The sequence below is a fragment of the Dama dama genome, chromosome 15 (assembly GCF_033118175.1).
Source record: "Dama dama isolate Ldn47 chromosome 15, ASM3311817v1, whole genome shotgun sequence".
NCBI lineage: Eukaryota > Metazoa > Chordata > Mammalia > Artiodactyla > Cervidae > Dama > Dama dama.
The window spans coordinates 55,456,307-55,478,079 of NC_083695.1; the positions used below are offsets into that span (position 1 = coordinate 55,456,307).

Here is a 21,773-nt window from a genome sequence, read left to right on the forward strand (position 1 = left end):
CTGGACTTGGCAGCTGCTACTGGTCTAGCCATTCAGTCTCAAGATTGGATTCTAGAACAGAGTCTTAGAAAAAACATAAAGGAGGCTCCCCCAACATATGGCTCCAGGGATCCAAAAGACTTCTGCTATGTGCAGAATTTTGGGGGATGAGAATCAGGAGATCTGAGGTCTAGTCCAGATTCCTTGGAACAAATTCTTTGACCTCTTTCAGCATCACTGTTATGCCATCGTGTGATCACACAGAGTTATTCTGGGCATCCATCATATGAAATAATACATACCAAATTGTTTCACAAAGGACTATAAAAAGCTATATCCTAGTATAGCTTTTGATATTAGTTATATGTCCTCAGGAATTAGAGGATTCTCCATTCCTTGATCTCTCATGGTATCTGGATATCTTGACAGTCAGGATTATTGCCAAAAGAGCTTTTAAATTGAGATGGATGTAGAATTGACTGTGTAAGGAATCAATAGTGTTTGCTGGATCTCCTTAGGATACTGTTACACACTGGAGCCTGTCAATACTTTTTGAAAATAGATAGGGTATGAATAATAAGCACGATCCACTGAGAAATAACACTCTCCTCTGTGAATTTCAGTGTCTTCATCTGTAAAATAGAAATTAAAGTATCTGTACCTCATGGGGGGCATTAAAAAAAAAAGAGATATTGCATGTAAAACTCAGTGCCTGATATGTCAGATGCTCTATAAATGTCTGCTGATGGTTATGGTGATGACAGGAGGAGGGTGAGAAGGAAGAGGAGAAATATGACAAAGTATTTGGAAAGAGAAAAGTGATGGCCAAAATTGTGAAGTTCAGGGTGGATGCCAGAAGCAAGTTGAAGGCACAGAGTGACTTTAAATTTTAATGAGTAGGATAAAGGGAATGTGAAATAGTTCAATAGGCACCAGATCCTCTTTGCCTGGGTCCTGCCAGAGAGAGAACCTTTCTTATAGAGAGGAGAATAACCTTTGCAAAGACTCAAAATTGTCATGTCACCCTCCTCATCATCAAATATCCCCTGAGTATCTTCTAAATGCCTGGCTTCTGGTGGCATTTAAGTCATGCCCTCAGCTTTTGAGAGATAGTTTTTCATCTCCAAGCAATTCTTGGGAAAGTGAAAGTGTTAGTCGCTCAGTCATGCTGGACTCTTTGTGACCCCATGGACTTTAGTCCACCAGGCTCCTCTGTTCGTGGGATTTTCCAGGCAAGAATACTAGAGTGGTTTGCCTGACAAATCACACAGCTCTGAAAACTGGATATGGAGACTCCAGGCTCCCCCTACTGGTAACTGATAAGACCAGCCCCTTAATGATCAGTAATATATTTTCTAAATAAATAATATCTTGAAGCAAAAGGTTTAAGTTGTTTTTTTAAAAAAAACTGAAAGTTCGTTTTATCAACACTTTCACCGCTCCAGAAAAACCACATTCCTAGGACAATGTTCACCAAATAGAGACGGACCTGTCACAGGTCTGATATGCAGTTATTGATTCTTCAGCAAAACATAGACCCTGGTCAAACATCTGCCACACAACTGAGAACCACTAGAAGCAAGAATTAAGAGCAATCTCCCCCTTAAGCACTTTTTATTCCTAATGAATTAGTGGTTTCTTTTAAGGGAAATTTACCCATTTTTAGTAATTTTGTGTTATTACAAAAGTCACATAGCCTAATACACAACACAGAAAAACAGCCTAAAAAAAAAAAAAAAGTAATAAAAGTTCAAACCATTCCTTTATTGCCCTATTGTCCAAAGATAAGATAATAACTATGTTGAATTCTTATAGTCATTCTAGACTTTCTATACAGTTTTAATCAAAGTGGCTTTCTCATATACTCATTTTATAGTCTTTTTTTTTTTTTTTTAACCCAACAGCACAGAGTGAACTGGTGTTTTCAACTATCAAATACTCTCCTATGTTACTGTGTTTATTGACTACAGAGCATTCTATGTTACGAATGCTCATCTTTTATTTAACAGTGCATCTCAGCCAGGAGCAGTATTGTCTACCCTAAGGGATATGAGATGGTGAAGAGGTTTTCTTGGGTGACCTAATGGTGTTCAGTGGGTGAGAACTAGGGAGGACAAACACACCACAGTATACAATGAGGAAATATCCAGCCCTAGAATCAATTTCATCTCAGCTGAGATACATTAAACCAGTTCTCTATGATGGAATATTTTGCTCATTTCCAATTTGGGAGAGATTTTAAATAGTAGCAGCGAATAACTTTACACAAAATTCTAGTGCTCATCTCTATTTCTAAGGACACTCCCTCCAGAGGGCCATTATATGGCCTATGGTTCCCACAACGGAGACTTTTTTTATGCATTTTGCCAAATGCTCCTGGAAAAGTTGAACCGATCTCATCTTGGCAAACATACCCATCAACTTGCTAATAAGCAACACTGTACAGTGTGAGAAATGGGGATTGAATTGAGCCCAGAGGCCAATTTTATATCTTAAAACTGACAAAATTTTAAGCAAGTCATTTCATTTCTTGGAGTCTCAAGTTCTTCAACTGCAAAATGGAAACAATACCTATTTTGCCCATCTTACATTCCCCTTGTGTCAGTCAGATAAGATAACATGTGAAAATCTGTATATGGCCTATCTTGAATAGTGATCTTGTCAGAATAGCTTCTATTTGGTTGGAAAAGAAAGGGAGCACCAGGGGTTGCAACCTCAGATACCTTCAGGGCAGCCAGGCAAGTTACATGTGTAGATTGGGCCAGGTGTAAAGGCCTCAGGATTGGTGATATATTAATATTTGGGAGGGTTGAGGATTGGCAATAGCTAGGGAATTTACAATGAGTCTAAAGACAGCAGATACTACTCAGCTTCAATTGTTTTTCTTTTGTAAGATAGCAATGGGAAGCTGCTATATAGCACAGGGAGCTCAACTCCGGGCTCTGTGATGACCTAGTGGGTGGCATAGAAGGGCGTGCGGAAGGCTCAAGAGGGAGGGGATATGTGTATACATACAGCTAATCTGATTTCTTGTAGAGCAGAAACTAACACATTGTAAAGCAATTGTACTCCAATTAAAAAAAAATTTTTTTTAAAGCAGAATTTCTCAAAAGCATTTACCACTCTCCAAAAGCAATCTAAACCCTAAAGGTAGCCAAACATCACACATCCACAGACCATAGAAGTTCCAAGGCCAGACGCATTCGACTTCTGTCTTACACCTTAACCACACAAGGATTCTCACCAATCAAAACACCTGCTCTTTTGGCAGAAATGGGCGCCTCTTAGGGGTCTGTGCCAGTGTGGACAACTGCCGATTGTTTGTTGGGGGAATCCCAAAGACCAAAAAGAGAGAAGAAATCTTATCAGAGATGAAAAAGGTCACCGAAGGAGTCGTGGATGTCATCGTCTACCCAAGTGCTGCAGATAAAACCAAAAACCGCGGCTTTGCCTTCGTGGAGTACGAGAATCACCGGGCAGCAGCCATGGCCCGGAGGAAGCTTCTCCCAGGTGAGGACCATCCTCAGAGAGGAGGCTTCACTCCCTTCTGCCTGCTTCCGGCTACTGGGCTCCTTAGCAAAGGAAGCAAAACCCTGCAGTCTGTTTCTTTGCTCTTTATCTCTCATTAGGTAACATTTTAAACTCTCTGTCTTTCTTTTCTCACAGTTAATTCTGTTCCTTACAGTTTTCACAGATCAGCTTCTGAAAACTATTCACTCTGTGTATTAAATCCAATACACATGCACAGGAGAAATCTAGAACCTCGAGCTATAGAAACCCTGTACTGAATTTTTAAACTGAAGAATCTCCCTAAATTTGTCAATCAACAGGTATCTTTATGTATCATTTTCATTATCAGACTTATTAGAAATAAGGTATATTATCCATCAAAATGAAGAAATAATAAATATGCAAGTGAAACATTATCCCAATGACAATTAAGTGGCATACTTTTATTATGACTCCCTAGTAGCATCACCGACTCAATGGACATAAATTTGAGTAAACTCCTGGAGTTGGTGATGGACAGGGAGGCCCTGTTGGTGATGTCCATAAAAGGACACCTTAGTTAGGTGCTATAAAAACAAAGTAGGTCCTGTCTGAGCAAAAACCATAAATTCCCAGGCTTAGAAAGTTCCACCAAGACACTGTCTCAGTCAGATCAACTTAGGAAAAATTATTGAAAGTCTTGTGCTTATTTAAAATATTTGCCAAAACTTACACAAAGTAAGATATTGAAATGAATTAACATTAAAATGATAAGGATTTCGAGAATAACGGATTGAACACACAGGAATCAATGCTTCTCTTAAGCACTATGGAAGACCACCTTAATTTGAAACAAAGCAAAACAGCAGTAATACCTAGACGTATGCTGCCCTATACACATTCTTAAAAAATACTAACAGGATTAGCCCTCTGAAAATTTTCAAAATTGAAATATGGCTTCTGAGCTTGAGGAATATTTTTTAATACTATGAAGGCAGCTTAAAGTGCAAAATATGAGCTAGCCCCCAAAATTGCTGAATCTATTGACATGGATATTTTTATATCTAAAGTAATATTCATAAATTTTGTACAAGTAGTCCATGGGGTCATCAAGAGTTGGACATGACTGGGTGACTGAAGAATAACAACATTAGTATTATAAAACACAGGAAAGGGAAATTTTACAAAGATTAGGGAAGATGAAATCAATATTTAAAATTTAACAGTAAAAATGTTTTGTCCTGAGAGGTGAATAGGTTCAACATGGAAGCGTCCATTAAAAAGTGAACAGTCAAAAAAAAAAGTGAACATAAATTCACTACCCAGTGTTCAAGGTGCCTGACTCATAGGGGCATAGAATCACTAAAACTCCTCACACTTCTTACCTAGCCTCTCAGTGACCAGAACTTAGTATTTTACTGTCCTCTTCAACACCAACAATTCTGCTATCGAAAAGCCCCTCATTTCCATCATGTTCTTGGGCCATAATTGTAGACTAAACACATATATGCCCAACTTTGGGTTATTTTTTTTTTTATCATGTTCTCCTAATTATTCTCTCAGCTCTGCTTTCTCTTCAATGGACCCCACCTTCAACCGACTCCATCCTGAAGGTTACCACCATAGTAGTGTTCCTAAAATATCCCATCATCCTTTCTTTTACATAGCAGAAAATCAGCCTCTCCTTGTTAACAGGCTGAATGTTGTCACTCACTCATTAGTTAAAAAATATTATTTGAACTGTCTTGTTGCTGCATATGAGATAAAGCGTAAACCTCTGAGCCTGTCATTCAAGGCCTTTCACTCAGGGTTCCAGTTCTTTTCAAACATATTTTGTATCTTCTGTTTCCCAATAAAAACCCCTCCTTTCTCCCAAGACAAACTCAATGTCCTAGACAACGCCTTGCTCATTTTGTATCCTTTATTCCCAATGCTATATCTCCTACTAGAATGACTTACCCTTTCCCCTCTCTCCTGACTCACTGATTCTAAGGCCCAGCTTAGCCATCACTTTGTGAAGAAACCAGCTTACACTGTTGCAGCCCACACTAATTATTTTCCTCCTTTATTACCTGTACAGATATATACAATCATTTGGGAGGGGTAGCGGGAGAATGGCAGTGAAAGAGAATCCAAAATAGGAGAAAGGGTTTTCAGAAGTCAACCAGTGTTCCCGGGGAATTAAAACTTCCCATCAGCTTCCTTTCTTCAAAGAAAACAGCATACCAAGTCACAAAAAAAAGCCTCCGTCTCTTCCTGAGTTGAGCCGACTAGTCGGGTCAGGGCTGAGCACCTGGGCTGCAAGAATTCTCAAGCACCATGTTAAGCTTCCACCCAAGATCCTAACTCTTCCCTATGATTCTCTGGCCAGGATGCAGCAACATAGAGGCAGCCCCACTCTCTCCAGGTGTTCCTCATTTCCTCATTATCTGAGGCTGCCCTCCTTGCCTGACCCTTTAATTAGCCTCAGCTGTTGGAGTTTCAGTCCTTGGATTTAAGTCAGAGTGCCTCAGCAGCAGACTAACAAGATGCAGCAAATAAGCCAGTCAGAGCAAACTGTTTTATTTCTACGAAAGCCTGAGAGTAAAATCTGTTACCCATTTGGACCTCACCGTTAAAGGACAAAACAGGATTTCAGTACTGGGCAATCCTCTGGAGAGCCTAGTTTGAAAGGATAAGGAGATCTTTCAGAAACACGATAAGTGAGGACCACAAGAAGCTCTTCCTTCTTAATTGATCCAGACTTGAGACAGAGAGAAAACTGTGGTCTGAAGTGGTGTATTGACTCTCCCTCTCCCCCACCTACCTTCTCAACAGTAGCAACTCTCTCCTGACACTGCATCTTTGCCGAGGCATATATGGAGCAAAGATGATGCATCCAGCACAGAGTTTATCAAAGCATTCTAAGGATGCTCTGAAAAAGAGTTCCAAGAGTGCTTTTTCCATTTTAGTCTCCATCAGAATCACTTGGAGGGCTTGTTAAAGGACAGTGCTGGAGGCCCCACCACCAGAGCTCCTGATTCAGTAGGTCTGGGGTGGTTTGTTTTGTTGTTGTTTTTTGTTAGTTGCTAAGTCGTGTCAGACTCTTGGTGACCCCAGGTTTGGTGTGGGGCCTGATCATTTGCATTTATAACAAGTTGCCAGGATGCAACTGCCCCTGAGACCTCAAGCTTGAGATTTGATCATTTAAATCAAGGATTGTCCATGGTGGGCTACAAATTTGAATCATCTAAGAAGGCTTTAGGATTTTATTTATTTTATTTGTGGCTGTGATGGGTCTTCATTGCTGCATGAGGGCCTTCTCCAGTTGTGGCGAGCGGGGTCTGCTCTCTAGTTGCGATGCCTGGGCTTCTCATTGCGGTAGTTTCTCTTGTTGCAGAGCATGGGCTCCAGGCATGCAGGCTTCCATAGTTGCAGAACACAGGCCCATGAGTGCTGGGTCAGTCAGTAGTTGTGGCACACAGGCTTAGTTGTTCTGTGGCGTGTGGGATCTTCCTGGACCAGGGATCAAACCTGTGTCCCTGCTTTGGCTGGTGAATTCTTTACCACTGAGTCACCAAGGAAACCCTTGAGGACGTTGTTAAACAATGCCAGTATCCAAATCAATCTCTAATCAATTAGAGATTCTCTGGAAGCAGAGAGAAGCATTGAGGCACTGATATTTTTGTGGACTTCCCTGGTGGCTCAGACGGTAAAGCATCTGCCTACAATGTGGGAGACCCGGGTTCAATCCCTGGGTTGGGAAGATCTCCTGGAGAAGGAAATGGCAACCCACTCCAGTATTCTTGCTTGGAAAATCCCATGGACGGAGGAGCCTGGTAGGCTATAGTCCACGGGGTTGCAGAGTCAGACATGACTGAGCAACTTTACTTCACTCACTCACTGATATTTTTAAGTTTTCAAGGTAATTCTATTGTGGCACCAAATTTTGTGATCCACTGCTATATCCATCAACTGATGATATTAGCCATTTACTTGCGTGGGAGATATAGGAAAACCTGGGGAATGACTCAGGATACAAACATTTATTAAGCATCTACAATGTACATTGTTTTCTTCTAAAGGACAAGGGAGATTCTAAAAAAAAATCATTTGTAATTTGATACCATTTACATTAGACTCAAAGAACGCATATTCTTTATAAACTATACATCTCCAAAATAGACCAAAAAGTATCAAGAGGAAAGTACATTATTGAATTATCATTTAAAAGAGAAAATTCTCCCTTCCATGCATCATCTTCTTTGTCTTCACAACAACCTTAATGAGTAGGTATTTTTATTATCCCAATTTTACAGATGAGGAAAGTGAAGCTAGAAGGGTTGTTTCTTAGCCAAGATCATTGATCTGATTATGGAACCTGTCTGACTTCAAAGTTCATATTCACAAATCACTTTCCAATACTCATTTTCACAGGAATGTTTATGGAAATCACTGTTTCCAGCATCCCTTCCCACTTCTATCTATTTTAACCTTTTCCACATCTTCAGGCTTATGAATGACTTAATGTGGTCTCAGTCTTGGTAGGCAAAAGTCAATGAGCTAGAATAGTGTTCTCAATTTTGGATGAATTAACTGAGATGCTTTTCAAAATCCTGAAGACTGGGCCACTTAGATCAGAATTTGGAAGAAGGATCCTGGGATTAGAGATGAGGCAATTCCTAGGGGAAAATCAAAAGCCTTGGTTGCAGTATTTTGGGATTCCTTAGTATAACACTCCCACTATGGCTCATTTCCAGCTACCAAGGTGACATCAGTTGACTCAAAAAACTCTGAAAATTGAACAGTCTATCCCTGCAGGTAGAAAGGAACTCAGTCCAACAAATCTAGTAGAACCCATGTGTTTTTAAGCTCTTCTACTGTGGGGTCAAGACTAAGAACCACTGAGCTACAGAAACCAGAGTCACTTGGGAACCTTAGGAACCTTGGGATAAGACCTTTAGCAAAGTCTGTGTAAAGCACAGAAAAGGAAGGGAATGGTACAAAAAGGGACGGAGGTATAGAAGGGGAGTGGAAGGCGGGGGGCGGGGAGGAAAGAGGATGATGGACAAAACTGTCTAGGATGCAAGGAAGACCTGGAAGAGTAGGAGACAGTCTCCCCAGGATTGGCTGACTCATTAGGCCGCGTCTATCTTTTGTTTGGGTTTTAGAATGTCAATGCCACAGATGCTTTCATTGACTGCTTTTTAAAGGATAAAAAGATGCATTTTGATTGACAATAATTGCCTTAAACATGTAATAATTAAACAACTATACTCTTACCAATACTGAGGATTTCTGATTTTACTTTTCTCACACTTTTTATTGCTTCCAGGATATCACTTGTTCCAAAACTAATAAAAAATACACATATTTCCAATCAAACTTAGAAACTGAGTTGACCCTCACTCTCCTCTTATCACTTCAGCATGGATCTTCACTATATAGGGGTACAAGATTGAGTAATGAAAAGCAAAAGGGAGCAGGGGAGAAGTAAAGTGGATCTGGGCAATGTATCCTCTCAAAAGTTCATTTCCTTTTCTGTAAACCTGAGAAAGTCATACCCCTCCGCACAGAGTTACTGTGAGAAGTCTCTGTGAGACAGAATATGGGAAACATAGAGTGCAAGACGTTCAATTAATCACAATTATAGAAATACCAAAATATATGTAGGATAACAGCTACCTCTTTAAGATGAGTTCAGTTTCCCATCATAGACTCTACCATTGCTCTTTATCTTAATTTGGAAACATAATAATTTTTTCTATGTTCTGGCAAAGAACTAGGAGAGAATCCTGTTGATCAGAGCTCTGAGGATAAGGGACAGATAATGTACCTGAGACCTACACCCCTTTCACATGCACCATTTTTTTTGGACAGTTCTGTGGTGGTACTTGATCACAAAGATTCTAGTGACCTTTCTAATGCTTCATGAAGCCAGACTCTATGTCTGAGCCCTAAATTCAGCCTTTTCCTTTCTCCCCTTTTTGCCATCTTCAGTGACTACCTTCACCCTGTGAGGACTGTTCTAAGATCCAAACATGACATCTGCTGCCTCCTTTCTGTTCCACTTCAAATCATGTTCTAGTTCCCTTGATACCCAATCATTACAGTAAGCCACTTGTCATTCAGAACTCATTTCTGTGTGTGAGTGCTCAGTTGCTAAGTTGTGTCCGACTCTTTGTGACCCTCTGGACCGTAACCTGCCAGCCTCCCCTGTCCATAGGATTTTTTCAGGCAAGAATATGGGAGTGGGTTTCCTCCCCACTTCCTCCTCCAGGGTATCTTCTTGACCCAGGGATTGAACCCACATCTCATGTCTCCTGCATTGGCAGGTGGGTTTCTTTACCACTAGTGCCACCTGGGAAGCCCAGAACTTGCTTATAGCTAGCTCTTACCTGAAATGCCTTTTAAGATCAACCATCACCTCTTTTAATATTAGTATTCTTGCTCAATCAACATCTCAAGTTTCAATTTAAAAGGCCATTTTAGTATGAACTGAGATGATGTCCTAATTTCTATATAATTAATCATATCTGATCTTTCTCAACAGGAAGAATTCAGTTATGGGGCCATCCTATTGCAGTAGACTGGGCAGAACCAGAAGTAGAAGTTGACGAAGACACAATGTCCTCGGTGAAAATCCTGTACGTAAGAAACCTAATGCTGTCTACCTCAGAAGAGATGATTGAGAAAGAATTCAATAATATTAAACCAGGTAGGACATGCCAGACAGGATCACTTTTTCAAAATATATTTAAAACACTTCTGCTGGAGCTGACTTCCCGTAGCTTTAAATAAGATAGCTTTCACGTATCATTCTCATAATCACATACAGACTATTAAAACTATTTTTCGACCTTTGGATTAGAAAATGTGGATGTAAGGTTCTACAACATTTATCAATATTATAATTTTACATGCTTATGTGTGATTACTTAATACATATTTCCTTCACTGAACTATAAATTCCATGAGCTCTTTTTCTGTTGTCTCCTCAGCTCCTATTTCTGTGCCTGGGACTTAGTTGATGTTCAATAAATATTTACTGTGGTAATGAATGCATGACCATAACTAAAGATCTAATGCAGGTTTCTAAACCTCAGTATCTGTGACATTTTTGGCCAATAATTCCTGGCTGTGGGGGTCTGTCCTGTGCATTCCAGAATGTAATGGTTTGCAATTTTCATAACCAAAAAAGTCTCCAGAAATTTTTGTGCCTGGGAGAGCAAATTGCCCCCAGTTGAGAACCACTGGTCTAATGGAATATGATTATGACTTTAGATGCCTAAGAAAGGAAGTAACAGCTTGTTCTAGAAAGCTCATTTGAGTGACTAGAAAAGAAAAAGGATGGTGGAGGGGAACTGATTACTCTTCATTTTGTCAATACTTTTCATCATCAGTTCTAAGCCATGAGATTGACTCCCTATCTCTTTTTCCTCGTACCGGAACTGCGACACTGAGACAGGTAAACATTTTAAGGAACAATGTCCAAACAAGAATTTCTCAAAGCCAGTTCTGCAGGACACTAATTCTATAAACTATCAATAGATGTTACTTTTAAAAGGGATCCATGGTCAAATAAGTTTCCTAACACCAGATTCAGTAAAATTAAAAATTTGTCTGTGGGACTTATCATCGTTCTTAACCTAATTTGCTCTGAAAGTCTCCAAAAGAGGAGATGTAGAATGACTCACTTCCCAATTTGAGGGCCATGGATCCCATTTTTTTGGCAGATCATCTCGTGGGATTAGCATCCCTTAGAGCATGTTAGTCTAAGTTTATCACTGTGGTGACATCTTTCCATAAATGAGAATTTCCTAGGTTGTTGATAAGCATGGACCATGATACCATCACCTTAAAACTGCCTGAGAATAATCACTTCACATAGTTATGTTGCCTGTTTCTAACTCTGACTGCTTTGTCAAATGTAATAGCATAAATTGATGGTTTATTCTAAAGGTAATTAGTAAGGATCTCTTTTCTCTCTTTTTAAAGATTCACCAGAGACTTGTCATTTTCCACACTTCAGGAACTCTTCCTTCCTTGCTAATTGAGTATAATGGTGTGTTCAACAACTCTGCGATGTAGGGTACCTTACTACTTCCATTATTTTAAAGAAACCAGGACCCAGAGCAGATAAGTTGTTTGTCCAGGATCATACAACCAGAAAGTGGCAGGTTCTGGGCGTAAATCCAGGTCTGGTTAAGAGCTTGTCCTTAACAAGTCAAAGACCCCCATGACCTACACATATTCCATTCACCCACTCATTCACTCACCTGTCATTGTTTCAGTAGCTCTTAGGTGCCAGGCATGGTGGAAGGAACTAACAGGTAGGATGTGTGTGTGTGGAAGGAGTTAAATAGCAATGGCAACCTGACTCCTAGGGTTAGGTTGTTTAGGAGAAGTGACATGTAATTGCAGATCTGGAAGTTGATGCAATTGTGAGCATAGAAACTGATATGTGCATGTATAAACATTGTTCCACCATGACTTAGCATTGAGTTTCTTCCTTCCCATAGTGAATAATATTTATTTTGTGTAATTAAAACATTATTCTTAGGGATGGAGGGAGGCAGAAAGGCTGGAATGAGAAACTACTAAAAGGCTGCTTCCTTTCATAGTCAGTGGCTATCAGCTTTCTAGTCTGCATGTTGAAGAGAGACAAGTGTCTAGGCCCTTTTAATTATAGTGAAAATAATAAATGCCAGGTCTGTTTCTCTCTGAGGCTGGTGGCACAACTCTTAGGACGCCATAATGATATGTGGTTGCTGCTTCTTGGCACTCTGCAAAAAAAGAAAAAAATAAATTGCAGAGGGTTGTCGACTCTGCTGTATTGGGGGGAAAAAAGAGCTAACCAGTTTCTTTTCCAGTGGAAATGATAAGTTTATACTTACCTAGAAAAATTAGAGAAACAAAAAAATAACTTTTTAAAAATTCTATTGAAAGTTGGATCCCTCAAAGGACCCTGAGTATTCTTGCAAATAATTATCAATATATTATTTTAACCCTTATTAAACTGAAAATATTATATTGCTATTCAGAGAAATAATGATAATTAAAACAAAAACTAGAGCCAGAAAATGTATGTTCTTCCACAGTGTAGCCTAAAAGTATCTGCTAAAATTCCAATTATAATCATTTTACAAAATCTGATTTTCTTAGAACAGTTTACCTTCAGAATCACCTGAAGGGCTTGTTAAAAGATTACTGGCCCCACTCACCTGAATTTCATATTCACTAGCATCACTGACTCAGTGGATATGAACCTGAGCAAACTCCAGGAGACAGTGAAGGCCAGGGAAGCCTGGCATGCTGCAGTCCATGGGGTTGCAAAGAGTAGGACATGACTGAACGACTGAAAAACAATAGGTCTGGGATGGGTCCCAAGCGTTTGCATTTCCATTAAGTTCTGGGGAAGCTGATACCGCTGGTCTGAGGACCATACTTTGGGAAACATGACCTTCTGATAGTCTCCCCTTGGGACTGCAGATGTGTTTGTCTTCAGGTAATTCAATGGCTGCTGACAAGTTGATAATGAACAGAGTCATTGTTTTCCAATTCCCTGTCTTAGAGTCTTATAGATGACCACTGATATTTTATTGTCTCACCCTCTGTAAAATGATGATCGATCAATAAACAAGAAGAAACATATTTAAATAAGCCATATGGTAAACACCATTGTAAAGAAAACCAGCTTTTATAATTTAAAAAACTCTCACTTTCTAATCTGTCTGCTTAATGAGGTTACATTTTCACATACCATGATTTCTAAAAACATGTGTGGCTAAACATTATTGTTCAAAAAACGCAAGCTGATTTCAATATCTGCAAATAGAATTTGAGTATGCCAAAATCTATTATCATCTGAAACGCCACCTAACTAATGTGAATGATAACAGAATATGAATTGAATAAAATATTTGCTCATTCCAGGAATATTTATTGAATAGCCCCTGTGCACAAAATACTATGCAGGAACTAGATAAGGACAATACCAAGATGCCTCTGGGGGCTAACAGATTAGCGGAACCAGCTGGAGGATGGCACTGCAGAGTGAATGGGGCAAAGACCGGGAAGGTAGAGGTCCTCACTGGCCCATCTTTTACCTGTTAACACCCAAGAGAAGCACGAGGTTAAGCCACAATAATTATTCCAACCTCATACTGAAGGAATAAAGAGACCATGTTTGCAATGCTGTTAATTACATGTCTGCATGGTTCATGGTCTCAAATACCTTCATTTTCTCAACTTAGCCATATAACTTTGTTCTATACGACCACTGTCATAAGAAGTAAAGAATCAAATACTGAGGGGGAAAAAGAAGCATCACAATGTTTTAAAATTATCTTTACATTAGCACCCTATCATCATTCCAGAGGAAGACAGTTTATAGCCATTGAAACATGTAGCAGAATAGAAACTCAAATTGTCTTCATGACCTTGAATCTAAGAGGGTAAATAACTGAACTTTGACAGTGAGAGGGAAAAAGGAGAAGACATATCCTTTTCTGATCCTCCCTGGCATAGGGTCCCATCTTCGGTTGTCCCTGGAAACTAAGGATGGAAGAAAACCTGAGTGCTCAAAATATACCCAAGTGACTAACTGAAAAAGGATAATTTGCATGGTAAACTAACAAGTTAATATTAAGCAAGTTTCTATCTTTAGGCAAAAGTTCTATTTTTAAAATTGAGTAAGCAAGGACATTTTAATAATAAAATGTAAAATCTAAAGTTCAACCATTTTGGTAGAACTTTATTTTTACACATGTCCATCAACACGTACAGCAATCCCTCTACATAATAATAGGTTAGGTTGATTTGTTATTTTTTATTACACAAAGTATATATATCAATATTGCAAATATTTGTAAAAACACCAAAGAATGCACATTAAAATATGAAAGCCCCCTTTATTCTCCCCAACTTTTTCCCCTATTCCCGTCGTTGCTGTTGTTCAGTCACTAAGTTGTGTCTGACTCTGCAATCCCATGGACTGCAGCACTCCAGGCCTTTCTGTCCCCCACTATCTCCTGGAGTTTGTCCAAGTTCATGTCCATTGAGTCGGTGATGTTTTCCAACCATTTCATTCTCTGCCGCCCTCTTCTCCTTTTGCCTTCAATCTTTGCCAGCATCAGGATCTTCCTCTGAACTAACCCCTATTAACAATTCAATCTTGATCATTTCAGTTCTCTTTCTGTGTGTATATTTATATTTATGTGCAATATATATGTGGGTTTGTATTTTATAAATATAAAAGCTATAATATTATACTTACTATATTGTAACTTTTTAGATTTAACAACAGGTTCTGAAGGTTTCCATGTAAGTATACATGAGCCTATTTGCTCTCTTTAAAGACTTCTTAGTATTATTTAATACAAATGTATTTAATCATGCTCATGAAAATGGACATTAAGTTGTTTTATTTTGCTATTATTAAGTTGTTTTATTTCAACTGACTAGTGTTATTAATATTCTTAAGCATGATCCTTTTGCACATGTGTGAATACTTCTATTAAAGAGATTCCTCTAGTAGGATTAGTAGATATGTACATTGTTTCCAACCTTTGATATTTTAAACCAGCATGGTAAGAAACTATCTTGGTTCTCAGATGTACTTTCAGAATTGTTTGTTTGTTTTGATCAAACGAGATAAGCAGATGAGAGATCTATGTTCTAGTTCTTAGCTATGTGAGTTCATAAATTTCACTTACTTTGTCAGAGATTTAGATTCAGAATCTTAAAGTTGAAAACAAATAAAGTAAAATGAATTAAAAATTAAATTATTGCTAAGTCTCTTCTAACTTTAAAATTTTATTGTACAAATCAAAGGAGTCAAGATGTCTTTGAGGAAAGAGCCATAAAATTTAAAAAGGTAATTACCTAAATATATAAGATGACCAATAATTGAGTTCAACTCAACAAATATTTTACCATGAATAAATTACTATCCTTTATATAATATACTGAAAAACATACCCTTCTATCCTCAAAGATAATAATCTAGGAAGTGGAAAAACAAATCCATAAATAAATCTATAAATAATAAGGCAGAACATAAGTGTTATTAAAGAATTACAAACAAAATCTTCTGTTGAATGTGCAGAATTTTAAACCCGAACACAGGAAATATTCTCAATGAGCTCTTTAAATACTGAATCTCCAAAAAAAAAGATTCTTGCAAGCTAAATGTTTAAGTGCATCAGGTTTGCTAATGGAGCTACTTCCACTCTGCTTCCAGGTGCTGTGGAAAGGGTGAAGAAAATCCGAGACTATGCTTTTGTGCATTTCACTAACCGAGAAGATGCAGTGGAGGCTATGAAAGCTTTAAATGGGAAGGTAATGTAGGACAAAGAAAACCTATGTAGATTCTACCAAAGTTTGTTGTGGAGGTTTTACCCAGGAGAACAGTCCTGCAAGTCCATCTCACTCAGGCTTCCTCCATCTCTGACATGGCTGCCTTAGTCCATCTAAGACAAACAAAAGGGTGATGGAAAATTCAATGGAGATGTCCAATTCTATCTTTAATTTTGGCTGATTTGGACAAGTCACTGGCCCTCAATTTTTTTAGAAATACAGAGTTGGAATGGAGTATCCCAAGGTGATTTTCCAAATTTCAGTTTTCTCTCATTATTTCAAAGAAATTGTAATCTTTGTAGTCCAGTATTTTGGAGACTGATGACCTGAGAAGATGTCAAAGTTATCATTCTGCATTTAGAGTTTGATATTACAAGTATGGAAAGCTTGGAATCTCTTCACCTTGCCAAGAGTAAGCTCTGGGGAAAACAACTAGTAATATTATATTCTAACTTATGATTTATATATAGAAACCAGTATAATGTTTACTTATTAATCCCATAATATTGACAATCTTCTGTAAACCATTTATCATGCTAAATATTGTTTGGAATACTTAAAGGATCAAACCAAGATACTTATCAAAGGGCTAAAAGTCAACTGAGGATTAAAACAAGTACTCAAATACCTTTACAAAGTCCAGTCAGATAAATTTTGTTTAAAAAAAAAAATGGATAAGAAGTGGTGACAATATTCAAAGAGGTGGGTTATTAAGAATCAGAAAATCTTCATAGATGTGAAAGATAATATTTAAGAGAAGCCATGATACTTGGGAAGAATTTCAAAAGGAAAAAAAAAAAAATGGCAAAGGAGAGGTAACCTCAGACAGAGGCACAGAATTTGTAAAGAACAAAGTATAATTGGAGAACAGTAAAGATGGATTGCCTTGCTCTGAATCGAATGAGCACAGGGCTGTTTCACCTGCCAGGCCTCACACTGGTCAGTCCTAATAGGAGACAGCTGGCAAAAGGACTAACAATAAAGGTATGAGCCTGGGGCAGGAGAGTTAAAAGAGACAGGGCAGGAGCCTGGGGCAGTCCTGGAGCCAAGGAGACAAAGGACCAGAGAACAGGAAACCTAAAGGAGAGAGCATTGTCAAGAGCAGATCTTGTTGAGAAAAGTAATGAACTTTGGCCAAGGGACATATTCAGGCCAAGGTCACCTCATAGGGAGGGAGCCAAGAGAAGTAATAGCTCACACTTGCTGCTCTCTCTCCTCCAACCTCTGGCCAGCCCTCCCCACTGACTAAATTCAATCATAATCTGGAAGGCCCAGGAGCCCTGAAGGGGGAGCCTTGCAGAACTCCCTGTGGGAGCTTGGAGGCTGGCAGCCAATGGGGAGCAGATCTCCAGGGCAAATAGAGGGTCTCCCAGCACAAGGCTTTCAGACATAGGGGGGCCTGGGCTTAGGAGCTATTTCTGATCTACAGAAGTGTGTGAATCCTGCTGTGGGGGGGGGGTGGGGTGGGGGCTGCATAGTGGGGGAGACTACCGACTCCAACACACATAAAGAAAACTAGAAAGCAAAATATTAATGCATATATATAAATATATATATATATAATGCATATATATTAAATATATGCCTAGGAAGCAAAATATTATTTCTTCTTCATTGATAATTACATTTAGTGTCATAATAATATTTCTTTGAAAATATTTGAGAGATTAGTTTCTCAATTTGAAAACATTTCTGAGGATACATGATGCTTGCAAAGAAGGGACCATCATCAATTAAATGCTAAATAATTGCATTGGAATCATCATAGTGGAAAAGTATTCAAACTGTTTCTAATTTTTGCAGCTGGCATATTTATGGTGGTTTAGTCACTAAGTTGTGTCTGACTCTTGCTACCCCATAGACTGTAGCCCGCCAGGCTCCTCTGTCCCTAGGGCTTTCCAGGCAAGAATACTGGAGTGGGTTGACATTTCCTTCTCTAGCCGATCTTCCTGACCCAGGGATTGAACCTGGGTCTCCTGCACTTCAGACAGATTCTTTACTGACTGAGCTATCAGGGAAACCCATGGCTAGATATTTTTACAACAATGTATACATGCATTATACAGTTAAATACATATTCAAGTTATTACTAAATATTATAATACTTAACTGTAATGTGATATGGGAAAATCAAAAGTAAGTTTGCCTAGAACTATGAAAGTTTTTAAGTATCCATAAGGATATTTAAATTTAATCTATTAGACAAGGTGAGGCTTTGATGTTTTTTGTGCAGTGAAGTAATGATCCCATTAACAATTTAGGGAAATCAACCTATAAAGAATTGAAGTTTCATAGAATAGGGAGAAAGATGTAATTGGAACTAGTTAAATAACTATTAAAGTCACTCAAATGGGAAGAAATAAGGGCTTGAATGAGGGTGAGAATGGAATGTAGGAGAAAGCTCTACACAGAACTATGCAGGGTGAATTCAAAGGATCCAGGAACTGATTGGCTAGAGCAGTGGAAAAGAAGGATAAGTCATTTTAGGTTTTCAATATAGAGGACCAGGATAATGATGTTAGGGAAGTCAAGCAGGGAAACCTATTTGGACAGAAGGGTGATGAACTGAGCTTCGCACATGATTATTCACTTATTCTACAAATACCTGTGAATGTCTACAATGAGAAAGAAATCTTGCTGGGCTTGGGGATATACAGGTTAATATGATATTGTCCTAGACTTTGAAGCACCTAAACAAAATAAGTAAAATACAATACTGGGTTTAGAAAACTGTAAAGGAGCAGAAGCATGCAGAACAAAGTCTATTACAGTAAGAAATCTGACTTTTCAGTAAAGAATCATTCCACTAAAAACATCTCTTGATATAGAAGTGCCTGTAAGTACAGACCTATTTAGGTATCTTATCTTTCTTAAGACAGGAACAAAGACAAAGGATTGCATCCAAGGTGTTTCTTTAATACTCCGTCTGTTTCTTCTAATTACATCAACATCAATATAATATGGTAGAATATGAGCTGAATTCTCTCCCTCCATGTGTTCGACGGAAGATATTTGATACTGATTCCTGCTACTAAAAAGGAGGGCAGATACATGTAACTAGAAACAAGAGGCTGATCCCAAATGATCAGGATGATCATAAAGCATGAACTTCGTCCAGCAGACATCAGTGATCCAGGAACCACTGAATCACCCATGAAATCATCAGCTGCTGTGAAAGGGAATATTTGCAGGAACACTTAATATTTCTTTTCTTTATTAAAAAAATAATATTCTTATTTGAAAGAAGTTACAAATGCCTCCTCAAAACACTTTGTCTCTGATAGTAAATATATCAAAGTATCAAGTAATTGTTGAGAGCCATCTTTTGTCTCTTATGTATGCAAACAACACATAAAAAAGCAAGTCACACTTGTAGATCTACACATGGCCATTATTTTCAACATCCAGATCTGTTTGCAAAATGTAAAAAACTTGTATCAGAAAAGAACCACTTCAAAAATATTTGAAGACAAGTTTTAAGTAGCACCTGACTTGAGAAACATTAGTACTGACCTGCTATTCCTGTTTGTTTAGCAGATCAAAAGTTTGATTCTTAAGGACGTATCTATAGAGGACAAACGCAGTACCCTCAATGGTTTCACTTCCTTAAGTTGGGTCCTACTTTTAAGCCTCTCTTCATTTCCAGTAAAAACTCAGCTATTATGTAGCTCCAAAGAGTAAGACACTTAGCTGGCTGGCAACTGGAAAGGCCTGACTAGGCTGCCCATAACAAAGTGTGAACAATTGATAAGATCTTTTATTGATCTCCTTTCATCTTCATTGCACTGTGCTAGGAACTGGAGATTATATTCCACCCATAACTAACCTAAAATTTCTTAGAATTATATAATTATATAAGTATGTATTTTAAAACACATCACATAAAAATATTACATAATTCTGTCTCAGTGACTATATTCAGTTAATAGATTTGTAACTAATATGTCAATAGACAGTGGCCAATTATTGGCCTGTTGACAGATTATATGCAATTTACCAACAAACCATTCAGGGGAAACTCACAGGGCACACAAAACAAGAACCTATGAAAAGATGGTGCATATGTTGACTGGAAAAATTACACAACCTAAAAGTTGAGAACTGTTTCATTTTGAGGATATTCTGAGGACTTGAAGCCTGGGAGACAGCCTCTCAATAGTTATAAAGGACTGCTCTGAAGAGGTAAGAGGGAACCCAGATATATAGGAGTTTTGCAATAAAGACCAGGTAGTTAAAATAACAAAAGATAACTGGTAAAGAAAACCAGATATCTCAAGTTAAGGAATTTAGCACTTTTCAGTATATGGGAAAATGCAAGAGTCTGGGCTCATTGAAATCATTCCTTTGATATGCACCTCAGCTATCTACAGCCAGTGTCCTGTTCTTTCCCATCCTGAGTTCCTTCGAGCTGTAATGTGATGGCTTGATGGCTGCAGCATCCTTTGTTTACTGACATGCCAGGCAACACTTTGCATTCAAACAGATAAGTGAAATAGTAAAGATAGCAGCAAATAGACTAACCCTTAGAAGGAGGCGTGTTACTAAGACAAAGCCACACCTGGTTGTCTTCATATCTTCTCACGTTGCTTTTTCCTTACTGTCTACAACAGGTGCTGGACGGGTCCCCCATTGAAGTGACCCTAGCCAAACCAGTGGACAAGGACAGTTACGTTAGGTACACCCGAGGAACAGGCGGAAGGGGCACCATGTTGCAGGGAGAGTATACCTACTCTTTGGGCCATGTTTACGACCCCACCACCACCTACCTTGGAGCACCTGTCTTCTATGCCCCTCAGGCCTATACAGCGATTCCCAGCCTTCATTTCCCAACCACCAAAGGACATCTTGGCAACAGGGCCATTATCCGGGCCCCTTCTGTTAGAGGTAACATTAATCAGCTCTTGCCTTAGATGAAGCTCTGCAGTTTCAAATTATTTGTATTGCAATAGACTTGTGTCTAAGTTATGTCTAACTGGATGAGTCTACTGGGAGAAAAGAACTGGAAAATTGCTTATTGAAAATCAAATATTACATTAATATTTTTCCTTCCTTAGGAATCTTTTTTCACATTACAACTGGTTATTGAAAAACTTGGTCAGAATACAGTGTAAATGTATGCATTTGCTCTCTGCACAGGCCCATAAAATATGCACACACTAAAACTCAGATCCACAATTACTAGTTTCTTCCTTATCATTGTACTACCATATTACAAACATATGTGACTCATTACAAAACTTTCAAATGGGAGCAGTACGGTTCAGTGGAAACCAACTACCTCAAATGTCAAGACACATGTGTATTGGATGGTGACTCAGTGCCATCATGTCCAGATATAAATCACAAATTATCATAAATATATTCTAACAGATACATGAGATGCTCTCATCTGACCTCCCCTGAGAAATATGTATAATGCCTTCCAAAAAGCCACATTACTAGGTAAATCAACTTGTTTCTCCAGGATATGGGGAACTAAATAGTAAAAGTCCAAAGAGAAAAAAAAAAAATAAATAAACAACTCTCAATCTCATTGCCAAACAAATCTTTCCTACTGAATCCTATGAGAATTCCAAATGTTCAAGCAGTTCTCTGAGCTCAGTTATTTCAAAAAATGTCAAAGATAAGGAAAGCATTTTTTCAAGAAACTGTCTTGATTTTGCCTAATGGGATCCTTCAGAATGGTTCTGCTAGGAATCAATGCCAACAGAATCTCAATTCTGTCTTCCAAATATGACAACAGTCTGGGCAATTCAACAACAAACTGTGTACTTAAATCTATTCTTGGGTTTGACTAGAAGCAAGGGGCATGTCCAGATTATTGTGGAAACAATTATCTTACTGTGTTTTACTATTTTTCAGGAGAACTGAATTGACCATCCTAGGAGTTCTAGTCTGCAACTGCCTTGAAAGTTCCATTCTCATAATACAATCACTTCACCCAAAGTCGTAATATAAAAGAAACC

The 21,773-nt window shown here is 38.5% G+C and overlaps 1 protein-coding gene across 6 annotated transcripts in view; it reads left to right on the forward strand.

Moving 5' to 3' along the window:
* The window catches only part of A1CF (APOBEC1 complementation factor), an 87,100-nt gene that overhangs the window by 49,886 nt on the left and 15,441 nt on the right, over window positions 1-21,773 (forward strand). For all 6 annotated transcript variants that reach the window (XM_061162082.1, XM_061162086.1, XM_061162080.1 and 3 more), the window contains 4 exons: window positions 3,251-3,489; window positions 10,001-10,165; window positions 15,692-15,789; window positions 20,418-20,691. In XM_061162082.1, coding sequence (XP_061018065.1) covers window positions 3,251-3,489; window positions 10,001-10,165; window positions 15,692-15,789; window positions 20,418-20,691 — 776 coding nt within the window. The remainder of the gene's footprint in view (window positions 1-3,250; window positions 3,490-10,000; window positions 10,166-15,691; window positions 15,790-20,417; window positions 20,692-21,773) is intronic.